Source organism: Volvox carteri (assembly GCF_000143455.1).
Source record: "Volvox carteri f. nagariensis unplaced genomic scaffold VOLCAscaffold_47, whole genome shotgun sequence".
Lineage (NCBI taxonomy): Eukaryota > Viridiplantae > Chlorophyta > Chlorophyceae > Chlamydomonadales > Volvocaceae > Volvox > Volvox carteri.
This window is the reverse complement of record NW_003307590.1, coordinates 556,715-579,029: the sequence shown is the minus strand read 5'-3', so window position 1 is coordinate 579,029 and position 22,315 is coordinate 556,715. Positions and strand designations below refer to the sequence as shown.

The 22,315-nt window shown below is 52.0% G+C and overlaps 5 protein-coding genes across 5 annotated transcripts in view; 3 read left to right on the top strand and 2 right to left on the bottom strand.

Moving 5' to 3' along the window:
* The window catches only part of VOLCADRAFT_95843 (uncharacterized protein), a gene marked incomplete at both ends in the record, with an annotated part of 1,192 nt that extends 647 nt beyond the window's left edge, over window positions 1-545 (bottom strand). Inside the window, 2 exons of the mRNA XM_002954896.1 lie at window positions 39-271; window positions 503-545. Coding sequence (XP_002954942.1) covers window positions 39-271; window positions 503-545 — 276 coding nt within the window. The remainder of the gene's footprint in view (window positions 1-38; window positions 272-502) is intronic.
* A 1,174-nt stretch (window positions 546-1,719) lies between these two features.
* Window positions 1,720-7,718, top strand: VOLCADRAFT_95842 (uncharacterized protein; the record flags this gene model as incomplete). The annotated part of the gene is made up of 7 exons (XM_002954953.1): window positions 1,720-1,920; window positions 2,949-3,484; window positions 3,784-4,018; window positions 4,443-5,346; window positions 5,648-5,820; window positions 6,074-6,416; window positions 7,057-7,718. 7 exons carry the CDS (start codon window positions 1,720-1,722, stop codon window positions 7,716-7,718), a joined length of 3,054 nt encoding a protein of 1,017 aa, XP_002954999.1.
* A 1,617-nt stretch (window positions 7,719-9,335) lies between these two features.
* On the top strand, window positions 9,336-12,350 carry VOLCADRAFT_95841 (uncharacterized protein; the record flags this gene model as incomplete). The annotated part of the gene is made up of 6 exons (XM_002954952.1): window positions 9,336-9,876; window positions 9,981-10,140; window positions 10,514-10,671; window positions 11,072-11,193; window positions 11,508-11,826; window positions 12,100-12,350. 6 exons carry the CDS (start codon window positions 9,336-9,338, stop codon window positions 12,348-12,350), a joined length of 1,551 nt encoding a protein of 516 aa, XP_002954998.1.
* Window positions 12,351-16,202: 3,852 nt separating this feature from the next.
* On the bottom strand, window positions 16,203-19,945 carry VOLCADRAFT_118912 (uncharacterized protein; the record flags this gene model as incomplete). The annotated part of the gene is made up of 4 exons (XM_002954895.1): window positions 16,203-16,422; window positions 16,952-17,105; window positions 18,665-18,831; window positions 19,390-19,945. Coding segments are annotated over 4 exons (1,097 nt in total), but the record flags the coding sequence as incomplete, so codon positions are not given.
* A 1,578-nt stretch (window positions 19,946-21,523) lies between these two features.
* Window positions 21,524-22,315, top strand: part of VOLCADRAFT_106605 (uncharacterized protein) — a gene marked incomplete at its 3' end in the record, with an annotated part of 10,144 nt that continues 9,352 nt past the window's right edge. Inside the window, exon 1 of the mRNA XM_002954951.1 lies at window positions 21,524-21,860. Within this exon, the coding sequence (XP_002954997.1) occupies window positions 21,738-21,860 (123 nt within the window). The 5' untranslated portion in view covers window positions 21,524-21,737. The remainder of the gene's footprint in view (window positions 21,861-22,315) is intronic.

Sequence of the window (22,315 nt, the reverse complement as noted above, 5' to 3'; positions counted from 1 at the left end):
TCACCCAAACCACCACCGCCCACTCCACCGCCACCCACCCCACCATCACCCCCACCTCCATCACACCCACCACCACCACCCACACCACCACCACCCAAACCACCCCCACCCAAACCACCACCGCCCACACCACCGCCACCCACCCCACCACCACCCATGCCGCCAACACCGGTGGCACGACCACCTACTCTACCACCAACACCAACACCAACACCCTCAGCACAACGACCACCCACACAACTACAAGGTGCACCACCTATAGCACTGCCACCTGCAGCCAGCAGAGGACCCGGACCACCACCACCGCTCAGTAGACCGCTACCAGCACCTAGACAACCACCACTTAACACAGATCCGCCCAGGCAGCCAACAGAAATACAAATACCTCCCAGCCCTGAACCGACCAGTCAAGAGCTCAGGCCACCGCCAACGAAACCAACCAGTAAGCAAGGGCAGCCCAACTCTGCATCACCAACTCCTGGCATACCTCTTCCACCCTCACCAGCTATACCAGCACCCACAAGCATTAACTGCTCTCTTGCCATAAAGGAGGTCAGCTTCGCCATTCCCTCCATCTCTAGAGGCCCATTCTACATCGCTATCTCGGTTCTTCACGGTGGTTCAGCGTACTGCAAGCTTTGTGGTTGCCGTGTGTCGTACATTATTTTGGAACGCGGTACGGCATCAATCTATGACCCGCAGCAGTTGGCTCGCACAGGCAGCAGTCCAGCAACGCTGCCTAAGCTGCCTTCCCTCGATGTATTGTTTACACTGGCCGCCAACCAAACAGCGCAGGGCAGTGGGGTGCTAAAGGTGAATGCATGCTTTCTTGCAGCTATAGTTGCGACGTTGACAATTCGCTAGTATGTATTCGCTGTGTGTGTTGTATTCGCTAGCTTGTGTGTGTTGCTTGTAAGCAAGGGGCGTGCGCCCACATTATGTTCATGAAATAAATGCGCACTAAGGCGCAATGTCAGGACCCTGAGAGGCCTGCTTTTTCAGCAGCCAGTTACTGCACGGCTGCAGGTTAAGGTGGCTAGCAATGAACGGCCGGAAGTTGTCCTTATTGTTCACCAGCAGCCATCCACCCGGGCCCTGTATCCGTGCTGTCACTTGCCAGTCCCCGGAAACCGTCGCCTGGCATCATGGCATGAAGCCAAAACCGATAGTCCAGCATTCCTGAAAGCACACGTCACACATAGCTCACCGTCTGTGAAAAGCTGTATGGTCTATGGATCGTGCCCTTGTAGTACATACAATAGATAGGTACGGTACATATTTAGTATACCATCCGGGGCAAGATCTATAGACGATGATCGTTTTATGGACGACTAAGCAGAGCCCCAGTCACTAAGCAGAGCCTTAGTGGTGCATTCGTTTAATTATGGCGCACATGTGTTCCAAGTGGCTGTACAGCCACTCACATGGGACTCGGTGTAGCAGCTGGCCGCTGAAAAGGCCTCACGAGATGCTGGTGGTCGCGCTACGCGCATATTTATAGCGCCGTACTGTGTACCGGCTGCTACACTCGGTACCTAGCAACTGATGAAAAGCGAAGCTGTCCAAGCAGCTGTCCAGCAAATCTTAGGTCCGTTTGCTTAAGGTCAGAGGCAACTTGTGGACGCACTTCCGTTGCAAAGGGAATGCCCCTCCAGGTTGCAGGCAATCTCCGGCACTCTATGGTGTGCATGTGTGGTTCTACCCGTTTTCCCTCAGGAAATGAATATTACCACAGTGCCGACGTCGTCCACGCCAGGGCAGCAAACTAATGAGAGCAGCGGCGGCAGGGACTCATCCAGCAACAATACAGACCCGGGGCACAGCAACAACACGGGTGTCACAGTCACGTCGGGGGAGAGCCCAGCAGCGGCTTGGATGGTGCAGCCCCAGTGCAGTGGCGACTACCTTTTCAGGATTGAGGTGAGAATGTACGGAGGTGCAATCATTGCATATGAGGTATGTAAATGTGCATGCAGCAGATGCTTGCACAGTGATAACATAAACTGGCCAAGTGCATGGACCACACTGCTGCACATGGAACGAAGGCGGCAAAGCAAGTGCCATTTTATTAATGTATGGCGGCGAGCATTCGCCTGCGTGTGGAGCTATCCAGTCGCGACCAACCACTCGGGCAGTATTTATAGTGGCTGTAATACAGTACAGCACACACATCGTCTATATCTATAAGTGCGCGCTAAGGTGCTCTGCCAGCGTCTTAAGAAGCCTTTCCAGCGGTGAGCTACAGATGCTAGTAGCAGCCCATGCTCATTTCCTGGCCCATTAGTTGTGCGATTGCTCATGCAATTCGTACTCCCAGTAATTGTAGTAGCTGGGCGCTGAAAGGCCTTTGTAATATCCTGGGTATCACGGGATCTGACATCCGCCGATCGGTTTTTTTTCCGAAAAGACGTGATACAAAAACCTCACGGGATGCTGGTCGAGCGCTTTGCAATTGCGTGTATTTATAGTTTGATATGATGTGTGAAACAGGGGGGGCTATCTTCGCCCGTGGCAGCTACCCTGCGAAACCCTGCCTTCCCCGGTATTTCGGGGCACCCTCATCCAGTCACCCTAGTCAACTTCTCAGTGGATCGCTCAGGTTCCGCACCCACCACCAGCATCCAACGGAATCTGCCGGGTCGACAGCGGCCCAACTCCGTTCCTGGTCGGCTCGCAAGTTGACTTTATCTCAGGTCACCACCGTCCATCAACTAGGGGTGCAATGCCTTCCACCATCGGAAGGACTTTTGACCCTAACGGGTATCGATCCCGGGATCTCCCGGGGGCAATGGTCGCGGCTTACCAGTAGTGCCAAACCCTTGTAGTTTGAAATGTGTGCCGTACTGTGTACCAGCTACTACAGTAATGGAAATGCATCAACCAGCCGCTACTGCTGCTGATCGTATGATGATCAGTGATGCTTGCTTCCTTCATGCAACTTTGTGCAGATCGGCCAGCATGTGTGGTGGCGCTGGGTGGTGGTGGACATCGATCCTCCACGGCTTTCTGGGCAGCTGTCTGTGTCAAAGGCATCGGTGGCGCTTGGTAACCGCACCAAAGCCATACAGATGGGCAATTCCATTTTCCCAGTCTTGCGATACTTGCTGGTTTTGCTTAATATGTCCGAGCCCGTTCACAAATTTGACATGTCAGCAGCTTTGCAGCTCAGTGACAGCGTATCGGTCCTCCGTGCGGAGTGCTTTGAGGACATTGAAACGGCAGCAAAGATAGCGGGAGACGCGCCGACAACGGTGGCGGCTTCGTCGTTTCCTGACGGGCTGGCAGGGTCACCACCGATTGCGTCGCCCACCATCGGCCAGCTAATGCAGCTCAGCGATGGGTTCATGAGGAAATATGTAATGGCATCTGGCATGGGGTTCGTGCAGTCCTGCCTGGCGGTGCTGTACGGCCCGGAGGGCAGCACGGCGTCTATTACGCTGCCAAAGGGCGTTTTGAGCGATCTGACAGGCAACCTGAATACGGAGTGAGTAATTGCGTATGGCAGCTAATAAATGCTAGCTATGGTTTAGCGTTAAATGGTGCATAGATGAAGGCATTGGCGCCGGCACATGATGTGATGTGGCCATGAAGCGAGGTTCGTTCCAGGCCATGCAAGAAACATGTTACATGCACCCTTGCTCACATGTGCACCCTACTAGTAGTAGTAGAGCACCTTCAGGGTGCACCCGCAGGCTGCTGTGCTGCTTGCCTTCCGCTAAGTGTCAGTCCTACTTCCACTACATGTGAATGAATGTGCGATTCATGGCATTACACCTAACACAGGTCGTTGCATCTGGAGACAAAGTTGCCCGGGATAGCAATAGGGTCATCGTCTGCTCCCATTACTGGGCTGGGTGGAGCCCTTATGACGACCTTCACCTCCAGCGCCTCGGTTACCGCTGCCTCTACGTCCTTCCTCTCCGCTTTGACCTCCCGTCTTAGCATGCTGAATAGTGCATACCATTTCCAGGTTAGTGCGCTGGCTGACTCGCTGGATGAGGGCGAGGGTGGGTGTGGGGTGGGTGTGGGGTGGGTGTGGGGTGGGTGTGGGGTGGGTGTGGGGTGGGTGTGGGGTGGGTGTGGGGTGGGTGTGGGGTGGGTGGGAGGGGAGGGGATGTGGGTGTGGGTGGACTGCGTGACGATGGGCTGGGCGACAGGCAGGTGGATAGCTATGTAGCAAATGGCCTTTAACTATATGGTACAGGAGTCGTCTGAGCTATTTGAGGACACTGCCATTGGCTCCCGGCTGCACACGTGGCATTTTGCTGTACACTCATGCATATCTTGTAGATCAGGTAATTGCATTACCCAACATGCAGATGTCAACTCCCGTGAACCACTGCACATGCCTTGCTGCCTGCTGGTCTAGATCTGCTGCTCCATGATGCCCGTTGATGTGCAACCCTGCCATGCGCATCAATGATCCTGTCCGGCTCACGCAGTTGCTGGCCATGACTGCTAGCCTTGCTTCACCTGGTGTCAGCCATCGCTATCGTCTTGTCGCGGGTAACCTGCGCTGGTCAGTCATGAGCATCCAGGGCAACATCCCGATCCTGGATACCGCCTTTGGCAAACCGATGGAGGTCAAGGTGGCAGACCAGGTGAACTCAGCCACTGCTGGCCTGTGGTCGCCAGTGAACGGTACCGTAGCTCTGCCAGTAACACCACCTTCAGTGTTTCCAGCATCGGCACCCCCTGAGTTTCCGGTAGTAAAGGACAATGCTGTGGACGGTCTACATCGCCATCGGGATCGCTTCCTGTCTTCAGCAGCTGCTGAAGAGCTGAGACAGCTACAGGAACACACCATCTTGGGGCCAGCGGCCATGCTGACACCGACACCAGGCAACCAAACAGATAGCAGGCAGGCACCGCCCTTCAGCAATGGTTCTTCAGCGGCCCGTGAAGAGACTGCTGGGGACCAGCAGTACACGCAGCTGCAGGATGTGTTGACTTCTTTCCTAAAAAGCTTGTCACAGTTCACCAACGGCAGCAACAGCACCAACAACATGAACATTATATCAAACCAGTATGTGATTGTGGGGGTAGCCAGTGGCAACGGTACCAATGGCTCGGTGATCCTTGACCCGAGTGGACGTGTGGTGTTTAATGGTGGAAACTCCACTGAATCACCATCACCACCGATGAGTTCGTCATCCAAAAAGGCCGCAACCCCCACAGTAATTCAGATCAGCACTCAAGACATGGTTTATACTGCCGCTACTGTGGCACTCCTTTTATTCGCCGTGACACTTGGTCATACCGTGGTAGTCATTTTATATCGCCTGTATTTGGGACCAGATCTACCAGCCGTGCTGCATTTCCCACGGATAGAGATAACCCTGGCAAGTAAGTCTTTGTGCGGCTGAATGCATGCCTAGTTTACCTATAGCAGTATGGGCTACAGTACTTTTGTAGGGCAGCATCAGGCGTGTGAACAAAGTGGGCTTTTTGTGTCGGTCTCTTGTTACTTATTTGATTTCTATAAATTATATATTGTGGCTGCACGGCGTAAAAGTATGGTGACAGAACGCTATAGCTGAGCTTCACCCGTGCGCGGCAGGGTTTATTTTTTCCTGCTGTGTAGCCGCCCGGCCTTCCCCATGTATAATAATCCCAGGGCACCCTTACCCCCTACTTATGCACCCAGGCCCTCTGCTGGTAGCAGTAACATACTATTCCTGCCTCACGCTCAGCGCTCCTGCGGCTTCACAAAGTCGTGTCAGCTACATCCTGGCGGTGTTCGTGTTGGCGTGCATTGTGCTGCCCTACTTTGTGCTGCTCTGGTGGCTGACGGTGTGCCGCTGGTACCTGGAGGAGAAGGTGAGCCAGCAAGCCCGCAGATAGGGGTGTCGGGCGGGTGAGAAGGTCGTCAGTCATGCATTAAATCTACACCGGAAGATATTTACTATATCGCTGCTCCGGACATATCAGCAGGCGGTGTCGCTGCTCTATAACCAAGCGTGGCAAGGATGCATGCCTGGTTTCTCACTCACGATAGGATACATAATCGAGTTTTGTCTTTGCAAAGGTCTCTGAGCATTTCATGACCTGCCGGCCGCGTGTGTGTCTGCAGCCATCCTATTGCACATCACCCACTCTAAATCAGCAGCTTCAGACAGCAGTACTAGTGGACACAAGGCGCGATGAGGGCAGTCGTAATGGCAGCCCTTTACCGTCAGCTGACCCCCATGGCCGGGTCGGAGGCGGCGGATTAGGCGGCTGTAGGGATGATTATGGCACAGCAGGGTACCAGCAGACCTTGGATGGGGCTGAGACGTTGATGAGCCACGGTTGTAATACCCCAAGGGATCTGAAGCTAACTCCTGGCAACCATGTCTTGGACAAATCACCAACAGCAGCAGGTATAGCAGAGAACCAGCCCTTCATTGAACAGCCGTGCGATCCGGCGCTCCCTGGTGAGTCGTTATTGATCCCACGTCGACTTCCATAAGCCTGCCACCATAATATGGAAGGCATTTTAAGGAAGGCATATTGCGGAACGCAAACCATGTTTTTAGGGGAATTTCGCGTTCTCTGTCTGATACGACCTAGATAGCCCAACGAGCAAGCATATGGCCCTTAATGCTGAAGTATCCTAGTATCCTAGTAGTCCTAATGACCTGTTTTCACCTTAGGTTTATTATTTGGTTTGTTACGAGTTGTACCCACTGCTGGCTGCTTATTACGTATGCATGTCTCCTTTCCTCTGAGTGGAGGCAAGAAGAAAGGACAGAAATAAGGACCTGCTTCCACTAACTGACCCTAATTTCCTTTGTTTATTGGCTCGCCTGCTACCTTCTGTCGGTGTGTTCTACTGCGCCATCCAAACCAACGAAGATCTCTCTACACAATGCGACATGAGAATGGAGCCGCTTCACTCAGCAGGGTCTCTTCCGGCGACACTTAGTTGTGGGCGGCAAGGCCCACTGCCAGATACCACCCAGCACCAGCATCGTAAGCTGGATAGCAGCAGTAGCATCATCGCCATAGTCTGTGCTCCTCATACCGGCAACAACCTTGCAAGCATTCACAGCAACCATGTCCTGCCGTCAACAGCAGATCTGGACACACAGCAAACTGGCATGCAGCAAGCGGACCCGATGCTAAGTGGATGCAACATTATAGCTGCAGGAGTTAATAATGAGGCTGCTGTTGGCGCTGGGGTTGAGCGTCCTAGCAGTACTGCCGCCGCTGCCTGTACCCTTCACAGGAAGGCTTCATCTCAAAAGACCAGCAGGACAACAGGGCATGCCAGCAATCGGAATATCTCTCCGGGATTCGTTGCTGCACTCGGTAGCAGTGCTGGAGTACCTTCTAGCTGCGACAATGACCAAGGGCCTCAGGCAGCACAGGGCAAGCCGTCGGTGATGTCTTTGGCAGCAAAGGTTACAGCTGCCGCAGCAGCTAATAATGACGGCTCCCTGGTTTCCATGTCTGCCGGTACAGCTATAGCAGGCAGTATTGCTGTCGGCTCTATGAATCATAAGGCTGACCCCGCCCGGAGCAGCATATCTCTCCCTCCTATTGGAACCGTTTCTAGAACAAGGAGGCCAACCAACTTAATGGACAACATGGCTATGGCAACTAGCACCCCACCAACTTCTGGTAGGTCCAGGGATGAGGTGTGTTACATGGTTGGGTTGCATGACTCCATACCTGTAGAAATACCCATCATGGGCGCGTATGACACTAGCCGAAGGCCCAAGGGCAAGACCTGAACGCCTAAAAGCCACAAAGAGATAGCGCACTAGCATGCATGCATCATAGGCTTCAGAGGTACATCCTAATTTGTACATCCTTTCATGTACACCGGCTGCTGCTGACGAGTTCACCCGAATAATTTCACGAATGAATCCATGCTGCCCTAAAGAGAATCCATTTGCGGAGCTCCAGATCCCTGCTGGTGCTGACAACGAAGCGTACATTGCCTGTGCTGCTACGTCAGTAAGCCCTGCTCTGGTGCCCACTGAATCAGTCCTTGTCCGACCTGATGTGGCTACAGGTAATAAGCACGACCATGTAAAAAATGTATTGTCATATGTACCTTATTAGCCGGTCGGTTCAATTCACGGCGTAGGACGGCGGGTTGGGTGGCTCATCATTATTGGGCCAAGGACTGCGCAGTCCTTGGCCCCCGCATGCGGGGGTTGATCCTGAATTTTCGTGTATGCATGCCCCTCGTGTACATATGAGTAAACGAGCAGCCAAGCGATGCATGTGTGTGATTGTTGCAGCATACATATTTCAATTCAGGAATGTAGGGTATGCAAGTTGATCTCACAGGGACATCACCAAGAGTGATGAATGATGATAAGTAGTGGTCTCGCCATGTTACATGCGCATGTCCCTTTTTTGCTAAATTCCCTAGCACTCATCACTGTTACTACTTGCCTGCTTTGTGACTGTTAATAAGTACGGTTTGCCTTATTTCTGCAGCCAGCCAGTCGATGCCTGCAACATTTTGTTTTTTGTTGCTACTTTTTACCTTTTCCTTCGTGTAACTTGCAGCTGGAAGCTACAGTGCAGCCATGACACAAGCACAGGAAGCCATGTGTACCGCTGGTGCTGCTGCCCAAGATAATGACTATTTCACATCGCCATCAGCATCTGCTGCTTATTATGGTCACCGGCGGCTCCCAGCCCTTGAACTCAGCAGCAGTACTACTAAGCACATAGATCACGTGTTTTCTGCCCAGGTGCTAGAACAGCCGTCTGTGCTGAGGGGGTCATCACTCGCGCCTAGAGCATCTCAGCAGGTATTGACCAGTCATTCATCAGCCAAAAACAAAGACAAAGTCGTATGGTCCAGGCCTAGTGATAAACCAAACACGTTTTCAAGGACCATCATTGAGAAGCCCCGAATGAAGGCCAGAAAAAGTATGGTACCTGTGGAGGGCGACGTGCCATCACGTCAGCAAGGGCTACTACGCCATGACCAAGTGCCATTACAGCGGCAGAATCCATTAGAAGAATCATCCGGCAGCCTAAAGAGCGCTCCCAAAGTCTCGTCTGTGGGTGAAGCCGCCTTGAAGGGATTGCCACCGAACAAGGTAGGGTGTATGGGCAGGACCATAAGAAACAGGATGCATGCATGCCACTACACTACATGCCGCACCCTGAGTTGGTTATGATGGGCTGCATGTGCATGGCTTGACAATGAACAAAATGAATGGGTATGGTGCAGTACACGAATATCAATTATTGCCTTCACACCCGTTTTCTAACGATAAACTTGTCAAGCGCAAGTTTAGTTGGAATAAAGCGGTGGTCATCCATCATGAAGCAAGTGGATAGCCATCCAAAGGATAAGCCCATATTTACAAATCCTCCCGATTATGTTTCTGTCTCATGGACGATTCATCGACGACACACAACGAACGAAGGCCGGCGGTGTGACGGGTGATCCTACAAAAGCAACTGAAGGGTCCTCGGAGACCTGCCCTGGTCAATTCATTCCCATTCTCAACAGCAACAAGAAGTGCCTTGATGCAGCTTCCGATAGCAACAACACCGGCCCGAGCAACGACACGAACGGTGTCAAGCATCCAGCAGCTGCTGGACCCATGGCCCAAAGCAGCTTTCCACAGATAGCCTGGAATGCCAATACCAATGGACAGCAGTTTCTGGAACGGCCAGCCACATGTGCTGTCACAGCTACACTACAACAAAAACCTAATGGCCTATCCAGCAAGACATCCTGGCAACAAATATTCAGACCGGGTACCAGGGCTTCCATGACCGATGGATTGAAATTGAAGGCCAAAAGGCAAGCCTTATTTACTTGGGCGACCAGACAACAACCCCAAGATGCTAGCAACGCAAGCAGCAAGGACCCACATGATGAACATGGGGACGATGGTGGCAACACGCATTCCAGTAAGGAATACGTGGCTACTGCGGCAGCAGGACCTCTGGGAGAGGCAACTGAGCGCGACTCATCCACCCCTACTGCTGATGCACCGCCGCCACCATCCCCACAGCCTTCCTCCCTCTTGCCCATCCAGCCGAACACCAGGCCGCCCCTTCCCCCCTTACAAGCCATAGCACCACGTCGCCCAACACAGCTTCCACCCCTTACCGTATTACCGTCTGGATCACAGCCTTCGAGGCTTTCAACCTTACTGCCAGCTTTGTCCCCCCGTACCCTGGGCAGCCTCAGCCTTGCACATGGCGGCGGCAAGGATAGTGACCGCACACGGTGGGATTTCGTCAAGTATTACAACCTGCTTGCTGAGCAAGATACGGCGTCAGTTCCGGTAGCTCGTGGCACTATGTCTCCAAGATCAATCCCACGGAATTCCAGTGGGAAGCAGCCAAGCTTAAGCCGCAATAACGAAGGGATGGGCATGGATGATGGTAATAACTGCACACTGCGACATCACAGTAACAGTAACGGTCATAATGGTGAAGAGGGTGATGCTGGTAGTAGTGCAGCTGCAGGCCCATCATTTCCTGCTGCCGGCCATACAGGTGTGGTTGCAGACGCATCATCTCGGTCTGGTTCCTTTTCCAGGCACGCCAATAGCGCGGGTCGGTCACGTGCACGGACCTTTTGGACAGCAGTGGTAATTCAGCCTCACAGGCGACATGCTGTATTCAAGACCTCAGATGATGCTGTCGCGTATTCTGCACCGCAAGGTGTAGATAAACGCCTTTTGTTAATGCATCCTGGTAAGGGCATGATTAGGCATTGAAAGTCGTTAAATGCCTGCACTCCTGATGCTTCGACATTATGATCACTTCTCCTTCCTTTACAAATCAAGAGGTGATTGTTATGAATTATGATATAATCTGGTTGCCTCCGATTGAAATTTTGTGGTTACTCTTGCGTTTGTTTTGCATGCATGCATTCATTCATGCCTAGCTCTATCTGCACGTGCTGGCTGGCTGCAGCCAGCGGCAGCGCTGCCGTGTCCAAGCATACTTAAATATGCAAGCTTGCATGCTTGTCATTTGATCTTTTGGATACGTTACACTCTGTGCAAACCGAAATGATGGGTGCTCGTGTTGCTCACATATGTTCGTATTAGTAACCTAGGTACAATTCTATGTGCACCTTGCATAATCGCAGGCAAGCAGGTGCCTGTGTACCAGCTGCAGTACCGGCGAGACTGCTGGCCACTGCGGCTGCATCTGACACCTCCGGTGCATTTCCTGGCAAGGTTTGAGTTCATGCTTGGAGAGGGAATACTTGTAAGTACGTTCCAACGAAGCTGTAGCGTAACATACTGACTGCAAGCAGTCAGCCAGCAGCAATAGCTTCTTGTGATGAGGACTGAAAACACCCAGAAATCCAATAGGCCCTACACGCAGAGGGCAAATCACTTCAGCAATAGACTGTTGCATTCAAGCACTGCCTAGTTTGCATGCGATCTTACTTTTCCCCTCAGCCATATTACGTAGGATGTGTACCTGGCACACTGTTAAATAAAAGGAACTGGAAGACGCCGGGACTTAATCGACCCACCAGAGTGCCAGCTACCAACTGACATTCGTTTTGTTTGCAGGGGAGCAGCAATCCTTCCAGCCGCGAGACCAAGATGATCTTGTCCGTTGGGGCAATAAATGTGACACATAAGGCGCTCATTGCCTGCATCTTTGGCTTCCTCAGCTTGCAGACACGCAGCATGTTGCAGATGGTTCTGCTGTGCGTGATTCAGGCTGCCATGGTGTTATACCTGGCGATATGGCGGCCGTTTAGCCAGAGGTCAAGGCAGGTCATGGAGTTTGTGGGTCATGCTTCTGAGCTGGTACTGTTCATCTCTGCTTTCGTGCTTCTGGGCTCCAGACCGAGTGACAAGGCGCCAACCACGTACATCATGATTGGTAAGCATATACACACCACTTGTCTGGCTGGTTACTCGCTCACTGTATAACTGGCCAAAAGCACTTTCCGTGAAACGAACGTGATATTCCAGGAAACTACACCAGCCATGCACACACCAGACCCACTAATCAAAGATGATCATTCATGAAAGTGGTGTTGGCCACCAAGCACTTATCACATTTCCTTGCTTTAACGAGCTTTTCAACCCTCTTGGGTCTATCTCCTCTGCCACCTGCTGCATGCAGCGTGCTTTCTCCTGACCTCGCTTGCAGTCCTTCTCTTCCAGTTGTTCGAGATGGCGCTAATGGCCAGGGATCTCTGGAATATCCTCCAGAGTAAGATTGAACGGAAATTCCTAGGAAAAATGGACCAGCAGCAGCATCCCGCTTTCTCGACCAGGCAAGTTGATGCGGCCGATGGCCCTGTTAATAAGGCTGTCCTTCAAACAGGGCTGCTGGAGGATGGAAAGGTTCAAAGTGCTGTCACCAGTGCACAGTCGGCAATAATCGCCCAAAGAACATAACTTGGAGCCAACGGCGGGCATTAGAGGCGGCACCTCCAGCAAGCACGATGATGCGGGATGGCATGGCTGTGGCTAGTTGAATGGCAAATCTTATCCGCCATTTTTTTTTCATCATAGGCAGCAGCATATAGGTAACGACGGTGCCTAGTTGTTGGCAGGAGTCGCTTTACATACAGGCATATGGCTGAGGTACCTCCATCCAACTCGCTCTGTGCGACTCCACTGCTAAGGACACGAACTGGCTCCTGCCAGGGATGTGCAGTTCTCTTAGGTCGTTGGATTTTATTGAGGCGCATTGGAGGTGATGGCAGGGCAGCATCCATTCTGGTGGCACCGCTTACCCGAATATCCATCTACCTATCCGCCAATCTGCGAATGAATCTATCACTTGGTTCCATGGTATTGTTGTGTGCATCTAGCTAGGTATGTCTTCGGCTCGGACATAGATGCAGCTGTTCTGGGGCTATAGTGTAGCAGCAGGCAGGGATAAAGGCACATTTTAAGCATTGCATCATTGATGATCCAATACTCCTGACGGCAACAAACATATTGCATTTATGGGCACGCACATACAGTGGCATGCAGCAGCAGCAGTGGTGAACCCGCCTGAATGGCTGCTGAATGAATGTAAGGTAGCGCTAGCCTTTAACAGTAGATAGATAAGACAGAGCTCTTACAATACAACACAGTCAGCCAATTTGTGGCGCGGTAGGGGGTCCTTTAAAGGGCCTCTCCAAATTTGGAGGCTGATCAGCATGCAACACTGTCTGTAAACTTTTTGCAGTCAGTAAAATCTGGTTCCCCAAGGAGTTGTCAACCTCGCTCATGGATACAATGCTCTGTCGAGTGCCATGATGTGGTAGCTGGTACACAGTACGGCACACATGCTAAGCTTAAGGCATTCCACCAGCATCTTGAGTGGTTTTTTCAGCGGCCAGCTCTCTATTGCATAAGCTATTCTCAGGCATGCAACACATACACTGCTGTATCTGTACAAAGCATACACAAAAGCCTTGCCCTCCTCCTCATCCATGTTGTCGAGGACAAAAACCTTCGTTGGCCTTCAGCCCATCGGTATACGCCAAGGTTATTAGCCAAGGTTAGTGCCTCTTCCCTTGCAGCCACTATCCGCGACAAGACAGGCATGTGTCAGGTACACACAAGTATATACACGTATGTACACACGACTACACATACAGGATACATAGGTACACAGAGCAGGTAAATGTAGGAATAGATGTGTACATGTAGACCAAATCTACCCTTCACTGGTGCTTCTTGTCTTTGCAGCTGCCATAGTCTTTCGTTTGCCGCTGCTGTTCTTTGTGGTGGGAGTATTACTAGCAATACTCCTGGGTGGCGGCGGAATGCGCCACATGTACCAGGAGCCCACTGACCTGCATGTAGTACATATACATACATACATACATGTGTATGGACAAAATCTGCTGAATGGGATTAGATAATAGCATGTGCATGCACATGTGTATAAACAAGCATGTGCATGCGCATGCGCACAGGCAGGCATGCACAACTGCGACCGTTTACCGAGCTGACCGTTTACCCAACTGACCTATTAACGTGTCGTTAACGAGTGTCGGTTAACGAACCCCGGTAGTGTTCAAAACGGTCGGTAATAACCGACGTGTTTATGCCATAGGGCTTGTTACACCTCTCTGCGTAACACAACCGAGGTGCAACAGGCACACACACACACAAACAGTTTTTATGCGATAGGTGTACACCTCGGCCTCGGAATGGAGAGTCAACTGTAGGCCGCTGGAAAGGCCTCTATAGGTGGTGGTGAAGTGCCTTAACGTGTGTTTATCCGTCATATATGTGCACCCTCACTGCTACAGCTAGTTTCATAGCTAGGAGGCCTTTTACTGGGCCCCTTTGCTTCATCAAACTTCGTTTAGCGTTTGTGGTTGTTTGCTTGCTTGTGTAGGAGGATGGATAGGATATCAGTACTGATATCCCTACTAGTAAAAGCGAATTGATTTAACAAACCATGCACAGACCAGCAGAGACTGCCAGTGACAACGTCACAACAGCCCTATGGCATAAACATGCCGGTTACCGACCGTTTGGGGCCCATTAACCCAACCGGCCGGTTGAATGGCGTTAACGGCCCGGTTGGGTTAACGGTCGGTTGGGTTAACGATCAGCTGGGTTAACGGTCGGTTGGGTTAATGGGCCCCAAACGGTCGGTAACCGGCATGTTTATGCCATAGGGAGTATCCCGGTAGCGCGGGAAGCAGCGTTCGCCAATATTATTTAAAGGCCTCTAACGCTGCAGGAAAATTTTAGTAGAAGATTTAGAACTATGTATGTATTTAGTTTTAGCGTTTGTTCCCGCTTTGAGGGCGTGAAATGCCGTGTCAATGTCCCTAATAAGTCATTGTCCCGGCATTTCAATTGTCGCCCATAAGCATGAACCAGGCCACCAACTCACAAGCTTACATGCAACAACTAAACTAACACAAGGTCGTCCATATGGCACCTTTCCTTGGACAAGGCATCCTCCAATTGGCACGCGGTAAATTGACTTAGATTGTTTGCCCTGGCAAACTTATGTACTCCAAACTCATCCACTGGACGATGCTGGCTGTATTTCTTGCGTGGGCGATCTTGTCGCCGACGGGCGATGTTGTCCAGGGCGTTCCGGTCAAACTCGTAGGCGCCGACCTCATTACCGTTGTCCATGGACATTGTGTTGGAAGGATACGTTAAGGTTCCGATAAAATGAAGAAATGAAGAAGCGCTCCTTCATAGTATGGAGATGGTAGAATCGTCAAGCAACTTTTGAACGACCAGGGAGAGTTGCTGATAGGCGAATTTGTATGAAGCTATAGAATTCCTTTATTCTTTCAAGGTAAATGAATGCTTATGTATTCGTCCGTTAGTAGCGTGAAGCTTTGACACTCTTTGTACGGCAGATTCGGCACAATGTTTTGCCTCATTGCGATGTTGCCTGAAAATTTTGAACAGAAGGGATCACTGCTCATGCTGGTGCAGCAAGACATGTAAGGAGATGGCCTGGTCACAATCCAGCAGTCATATATCGACAATCTCAAGCTATGACAACTCGTTACATGTGTCTGTAATAAAAAAGGGACTTTGCGATGGTGTGGGGAGCTCTTTGAGTGGTGGGACTGTGGAAATCCAGTTTGTTTCGCCCGTAACAAGTTTGTTACGGGCGAAACAACGTCCCTCTGAAACGTTTGGATATGCCTATGCAACACATTTCCTCAATTTCATGAACTGCAAGTATTCTAATCCAACATCACCCCAATCTCAGTGTAAACTAGTCTCCAAATGTGCCTGCACAAGACTGTCACCCCTGTCACCCGGCATTCACATTGCCTTAACCTCCTAAGCTTGTCGGGGTGTGACACGTGGGCATGAACCTTGTGACAATGGGCATTGTCACAAAGAAACTGGTTGCAATCAGAAATGCATTTTTCCTCATGCCAGGTTACCGACATCGGTTACCGATTACTGGGGACGGTTAACGGATAACGGTTCGCTCGGTAATCCTACCGACCGGTTACCCATCTCGTTAACTGGACCCGTTAGGTCGGAACCGGGCCGGAACCGGCCTGGAGTATGCCATTGGGCAGACTAATGCATGAACAAAACTTCATGCATGCATGCATGCATACATGCATGCGGCCGCGGCCAGCAAGTACATACATACATATACATCCCTAATCCTGCACATGCATGTATGTAGGTAACATATACACACACACAGACAGCACTATGGAACATCCCTGTACTCATCACACTTATCACCACTTATACAACAATTACCATTTGACACAGCTTATTAGTTCATGGGTAACTGACCTGTATGGCCTCCACGCCTCCGTCAGGTCCTCTACTTGCTTTGGCTGGGGTAGCTTCGGTAGTTTGTGCAGTTGTTGCAGCCCCCGTCGTACACCCAGGTCACCGCAGGGCAGCACATCCGGAAGGCCCAGATGGAACATGGCCAGCATGTGCACCGTCCAGCTGCCTACACCACGCAGGGAGGTCAGCTCCGAAACCAGCTGATCCAAGTCGTGGGTGGCTGTGGAGATGGATGGACAGAACCAGATGCATGGATGAACATAAGCGGATGGACAGCATGAAGCCGTGCATGAATGGCATGGATGGATCGATCGACAACGTGCATGCGAGAGAATGACATGACAGGATGCACGCATGTAAACACTCACCACACATAACAGCACTAGTGCTGTCGCCAAGTGCTTGGCGACATGCGCATGCATGTGTTATTTGAATCGACTAGAGGTGACTCATGTGTGCAGGCAGACAGCATCCTAACATACCTTGAATAGACAGTAATGCACCCATCCAGCACCCCACACAATAATGCACCATATTCAGCGTACCCACGTGCACACAGCAGCTGTAACTGCTGGTGCTAAGGCACCCCACCAAATCGGCTGCCTACCTGCTTGCATCTAACTCATCATGCCTAATCCACAAAATCGTGCCTAACCCTCAATTGTGCCTAATACACGCATAAACATAACACCTACATGCACATACGTACATAGATAGATACAGCCACATACATACAGCTACATCCACACCTGCAAGCCGCTCCTCCCAGCCCTCCCGTGTCGCAAAGGCCTCTGCCATGCCTGTCAAGTATTCAAGCTTACGGCCACTGAGTCCAGCAGCCCTCAGCTGCTCAGCTGGTGTAGACAGGACCTGACCAGGCGTCAGCAGGTCGCCACTCGTGGCCTGAAATATACAGGGAACATTACATCACGACACATTACAACATAGAAGAACCCATGCATATGGACGCGGCTGCAGTAGATATGTATTGACTGGCAATGTTGTGATCAGGACTCGCAACCTAATGCATGACACAGGTCAGTGTAAGCCAGGAGACATGCCCACCCAGGATACTACAGAGGATGCTACCATCGAGCTGCCTATCAGTGATATTCTGTAGGAGTAGTTCTCTAAGCGGCTGATTGCGAGGTGGACATCATGAGCTAACACCTTATAGCCGACCCGCGGGGTTTAAATTTCCCCACCGAATCCACCGGACGGGGTTAAGGCAGCATTTCCTAGTGACGGAGCACGGCTGGGCGGCCCACTGTAGTATCCTGTAGGGTACATCACCCGGGATCTGCATCCACCGATCGGTTCTTTTCTGGAAAAGTCGTGATATAACACTTGCTCATACCGGGGCTGTGCATGTGCTGCCTAGGCTATGGCACCAGGTGCTCATGCGTTTCAGATCTAGATAATGAGGTTGTTGGGAATTGGATCTGGAAGTTCACAGGCCTAGTAATGGCCGGCAGTGTTGCTGTGCATATCTGCAGGTTTTGTGACTGCGGAGTAGTCGAGGATGAGCTACGTGTCTTAAGTGAATCACCAGCCTATAGGCTATGGGGGCCCCATAGCTCCCCATAGCTAGGCTGCCATTCATTAAAGACCCGCGAGTAAAGTATGAGGTATATCATTAGCTTCTGAGGTTGCAAAATGTTTAGTACTAATATGGCTGAAGGCCCCGCTACAGCTGTGGGTAGTTTTCCGACAGCGGTGGTGGATTCCACTGGAATTTCCAAGTTTGAGAAGATGCAGATAGTCGATATGACCAAGGGATACCCAAGAATGTGAAAAATTGACCCGTACTGCATACCTCTGCAATTGCATCCCTCTTTGCAATTGCATACCCTACATGCCATGCATCAGGACTCGGACCTGCCACCATTGACACTGCCACATGCACGTACACATATACCCTCAGGGCCAGGCTGGCCTGACCCAAGCCCTAGTGCCCGATCGGGCAACAACTCCTTCGGGCCTGTAAGTGTTGCAATACCGGCCCACGCTGAAATCGCCATTCCCCACGTTTGCATCAAATGCTTATGTGTTTCCGGTTAGGCTGTTGGGAGTTAGAGATTAACCGACCTAACGGCTGTGAGCGCACAGCGCGCACCTGCAGGCTTTGTGACTGTGGAGCGGTTGAATACAAAATGTATGTCTTTTGGAATGCCCGGCGTACACTAGTACACAGGCTAAGTACGAACGTGACCTCGCGTTTCAAGGGCGCAACATGTGCACGATTATGACCGAGGCCCCACCCCTGGCACTAGCCAGATTCCTCTCGGAAGTCTGGGAAACCCGGCACGTTGCTCTAAGGTGCTTCATGCTCAAGCGGATGAGGGAGGACGATGATGGTCCACTGCATAACCGCACTAAAAACGAGTAACCGTCCATGGGCCCCCCGGTTTTTACGGACATCCCCACACTTGTGCAGAACTTGTAACTTGTAACATACGTACCTTGCACACTGCCAAGACTCGGCCCCATATGGCCGAGGCGGCCTTTGTTGCCAGCTGCTGGTAAACCACAGAGCGAGCCAGTGCTGCAAACAAGCTATGGCTGGCACCACCACCACGGCCGTCACCGCAGTCCCAGGGACCACCACTACTGCCACCTCTGCTGCTCCCTGCAGCAGCGGCCTTGTCACCACTGATGTTGGCAGTACTCTGGCCCCCACCATCACATTCACTACTGCTGCAGCTGCGCTTCCCCTTCCCACAACCCAGGGAGGGGTCATGGGGATCACGTAAAGCGGCGAAGGTGCTAAGAGGAGGCATGGCAATAGTGGTGGTGGTGGTGGTGGTGGCAGCAGCAGTAGTTGTCGCCACTGTAGCAGCTGCTGCTGCTGTGGCTGTGCTAGCCTCCATCACCACAGCAGGGCTGGTAACGCATGAGGATGAAATTAAAGGCAGCGGCAGGCCGTGCATGTCGATAAGTGGCACCACCTCTGCATAACGCGTACGACAACGGGACACGTGGGGGTGTACGGCATACATAGGCAGGATGACGTAATCAGGTGCAATACAGGGAGCATGGCGGCGGAAGTGAAGTGAGCAATGTAGCCTATATAGGAATGAAGGAGCTCACATACTGGCTCCCATGAGTCAGTCACAACAATCCCTGGACCACTCGCTGATGATAGATGGGCCCCTTCTATCTCATTCAAATCGCCTTGATGACTCACTCGGGTCCCTAGCTCGCAGATGAGCAACTGCCAGCTCCAGATCCGTAACGGATCGTAGTACAGTAACAGTAGTCGCAGCAGTGATAACTGCTCGCTGCCCCGGTTGGTGGTGTTCTATGGCACCAGCGGGCCCCCTGGCAGCAGCGACTTCTGCAACAGGTCCAGTCGTAAGGATCTGCTGCTTGGTCACTACAGGGTCACCACAGGGTGGAGTTACAGAGGATGATACACCACCACCACTAGTACTGCTGCCATCTCCAGCTACTCCTGCTGGCGTTACTGGCCCTGGAGCAGCTGGAGCAGCAGGTGCAGTAGCACTAGCAGCCAATGCCACAACAGCAGCAGCACTACTGGTGGCGGCTGCAGCCTGACGGTCAGTGCATGTGTGGGCTGCTATTGTTGAATCACTCCCGGAAGCCATCACCATGGTAGGAACAGCGTTACAGTCCTCCTTGCGGGCTTCCAATCGACATTTTTTTTTCATTCCATCCCACAATGCGCGCTTGTCCTCGGCGCTGCGAATGTGCGCACAGGCAGAGATTTCGTGCAGGTCCATGGACAGCAGCGCGTACACGACGTGAGCTATAACGAAACGCAATGAACATACCGCAAATGTCAACGGGTGATCTGTTCTTGAAAATCGTTGTTGCGTCTTAAATGCCGCGCACGGAAGCGGCCATAGCGTCACCTGCTGAATGCCGATACCTCGCCTCCGCAAACGATGCTTGTATTACAAGCTGCATCGATGATCAATGTTCTTTTACAGTTTCCAAAGTTGATTCGTCATAAACTTCATTAGGTAAGTCACCGCTGAAAGAACAAACTTGACAAAGGCAGGCACGCAGTAGGATCCCTGCGCAGAAATTACCTGGATTGGCGAGTTCTTGGGTCTACATCAATGACGAAAATCGTATGAGACCAGCCGGCGTACGGCATTAGTAAGTTCCTCGACGCGTTGGACTCCACTTCCACACGGATCGACTATCCCCCATCCCGTCGCGAAGGAGGCCAGCCATGCAGACTCCACGACTTCATGACTGCAATACTGGTCCTTGAGCAACGATGTGCGTCATATCACCGCTAATGATCAACGATGTGCATCACCAGGGGCCCCCATGTGTCATAGCCAAACCTTCAACAACCGGCATGGAGGCTGCTGCCGTCAAGGGTCCAGCTGCGAAGCAACAAGCACCGTTTCCAGCTGACCAGAATTACTGACTCAGAAGGTATAGTCGTTACATCCATCACGAGAAATGACCACGAGACCACGCTACCTCCAGCTGTAGAAGTAGTTACCAGAGGGGTTATGTTTCCTGGTAGTTGCCGCGAAGCCCGAACGGCTCAACATGTGCAACGCCCTAACGAGCGCCAACCGCCCTAACGAGCGCCAACCACACAACATTGCGTGGGTGGGCTCACAGTCACGAGGGTGCTATCTTTAGTGTGCACTATCAGCACGCCGCATGCGTGTGTGGCAACTGGGCCGAGGGGCTCACTTTCTCGTGCTGGCAGCACGTTACCTCGGTACCGATGTACGTAGGTCAACTCAGCGACCTGGGCTCTGTGCTGGGTTCCATGCGGGTCCCCGCCATTTCAAGTAAGAATTCCATGCTGGTTAGCCCGCGATGTGGAGTTGTGCTTCACGTGGTGCCCGCCGCTACCAGTGTGGAGTGTAACGTCCAAGAGAGTCGAGCTAAGATTAAGGAACAGCAGTTAAGCAACCGAGCATCGCTGCGCGACCAGCACCTGGTTAGTTCGCTGGGTGCGCTTCCAATGAGCCGCGATCGCTACACAGATCACACCGGTAATGCGCGAAATAGGGCAACTTCCAACAACCTAACCAAAATTTGCCGTGATAGTGGGAACCCCAACAAACGCCTACATTTTACAAATCATAACAGCAGCCATGTTACGCTCTGTTCCTTCCAGATTGGATGATGATTCCGGATTGCTGCGATCCAGGAGTCGCTGGCCAAGTCACTAGCAGACATCGGTAAACGCTTCGGGAGTTTCGGGTCGTACCGAAACAGAAATGCATGTTGATTAAGTGCTCGTCCTGTAGTGTAGTACGGCAAGTGCGGCGCGGGAGGAGCAGACCGGAATTGGCCAGAGGACAGTGACTGATACGGTAGTGCGTTACAAAGATTAGCTGGGAACAAAGCGCTGAATCCAGACAACGCTAGTTCGCCAGTCAACCGTGCAAGCAAGCGCAAGTCAGAACGTCGTCTGTTGGGGATTTTGAATTGTTTAAATAGTGATTTACTTTGTATTCGGGACCCAGCTCAATAGTAAAGTAGATAAGGCGATTTGACGTTGCTGGCATATCGGTCTCCAGTAACAGCGAAGTGATGGCAGAGCGCGAGCAATCGCGCGGCGGAGGCCAAGAAGGCTTGGAGGACATCCTCCAACAGCGGGACGAAGGAGGACACCAGAATGGCGGAGCACCTAGTTACCCGGAGGGGGCCGATGCGGTGAGTAACAGACGCCAGCTATTGCTCCGCGCGGTCAGACTGTAGGCACAGCCAGCCGCCGCAAGTTCTGTTATATCAAAGGCATGGGAGAGACCGGACCCAGTTTTAAAATAGCGGGAAAGGGATGCGCCGCCGCTGTTGTTTGACCAGGCTGGATTAGAAGCTACGGGTCAGGCTTAGCTTATGAAGAACACGAATCTGTAGACCGCGAGTGGCCGACTCAGAGTATTAGTGCTCGTGAGGTTGGGTCCGTTTCCGGTGGATGGCGCCGCGGCAGAGGGGTAGTTGCTTTGAGATGGCGCAGCGGGGTCTGTTATCCCAACGGGTCCCTGTCCTGAAAGCAGCCAAAAGCCCGCAATAGCGCCTAGGCAGGGGCACGCCCACTGGGGCCACGCCCGGGGAAAAGAGGCACCTAGTCGTCGGCTTCACACTTCGGCAGGAGCAATGCCCAAAAG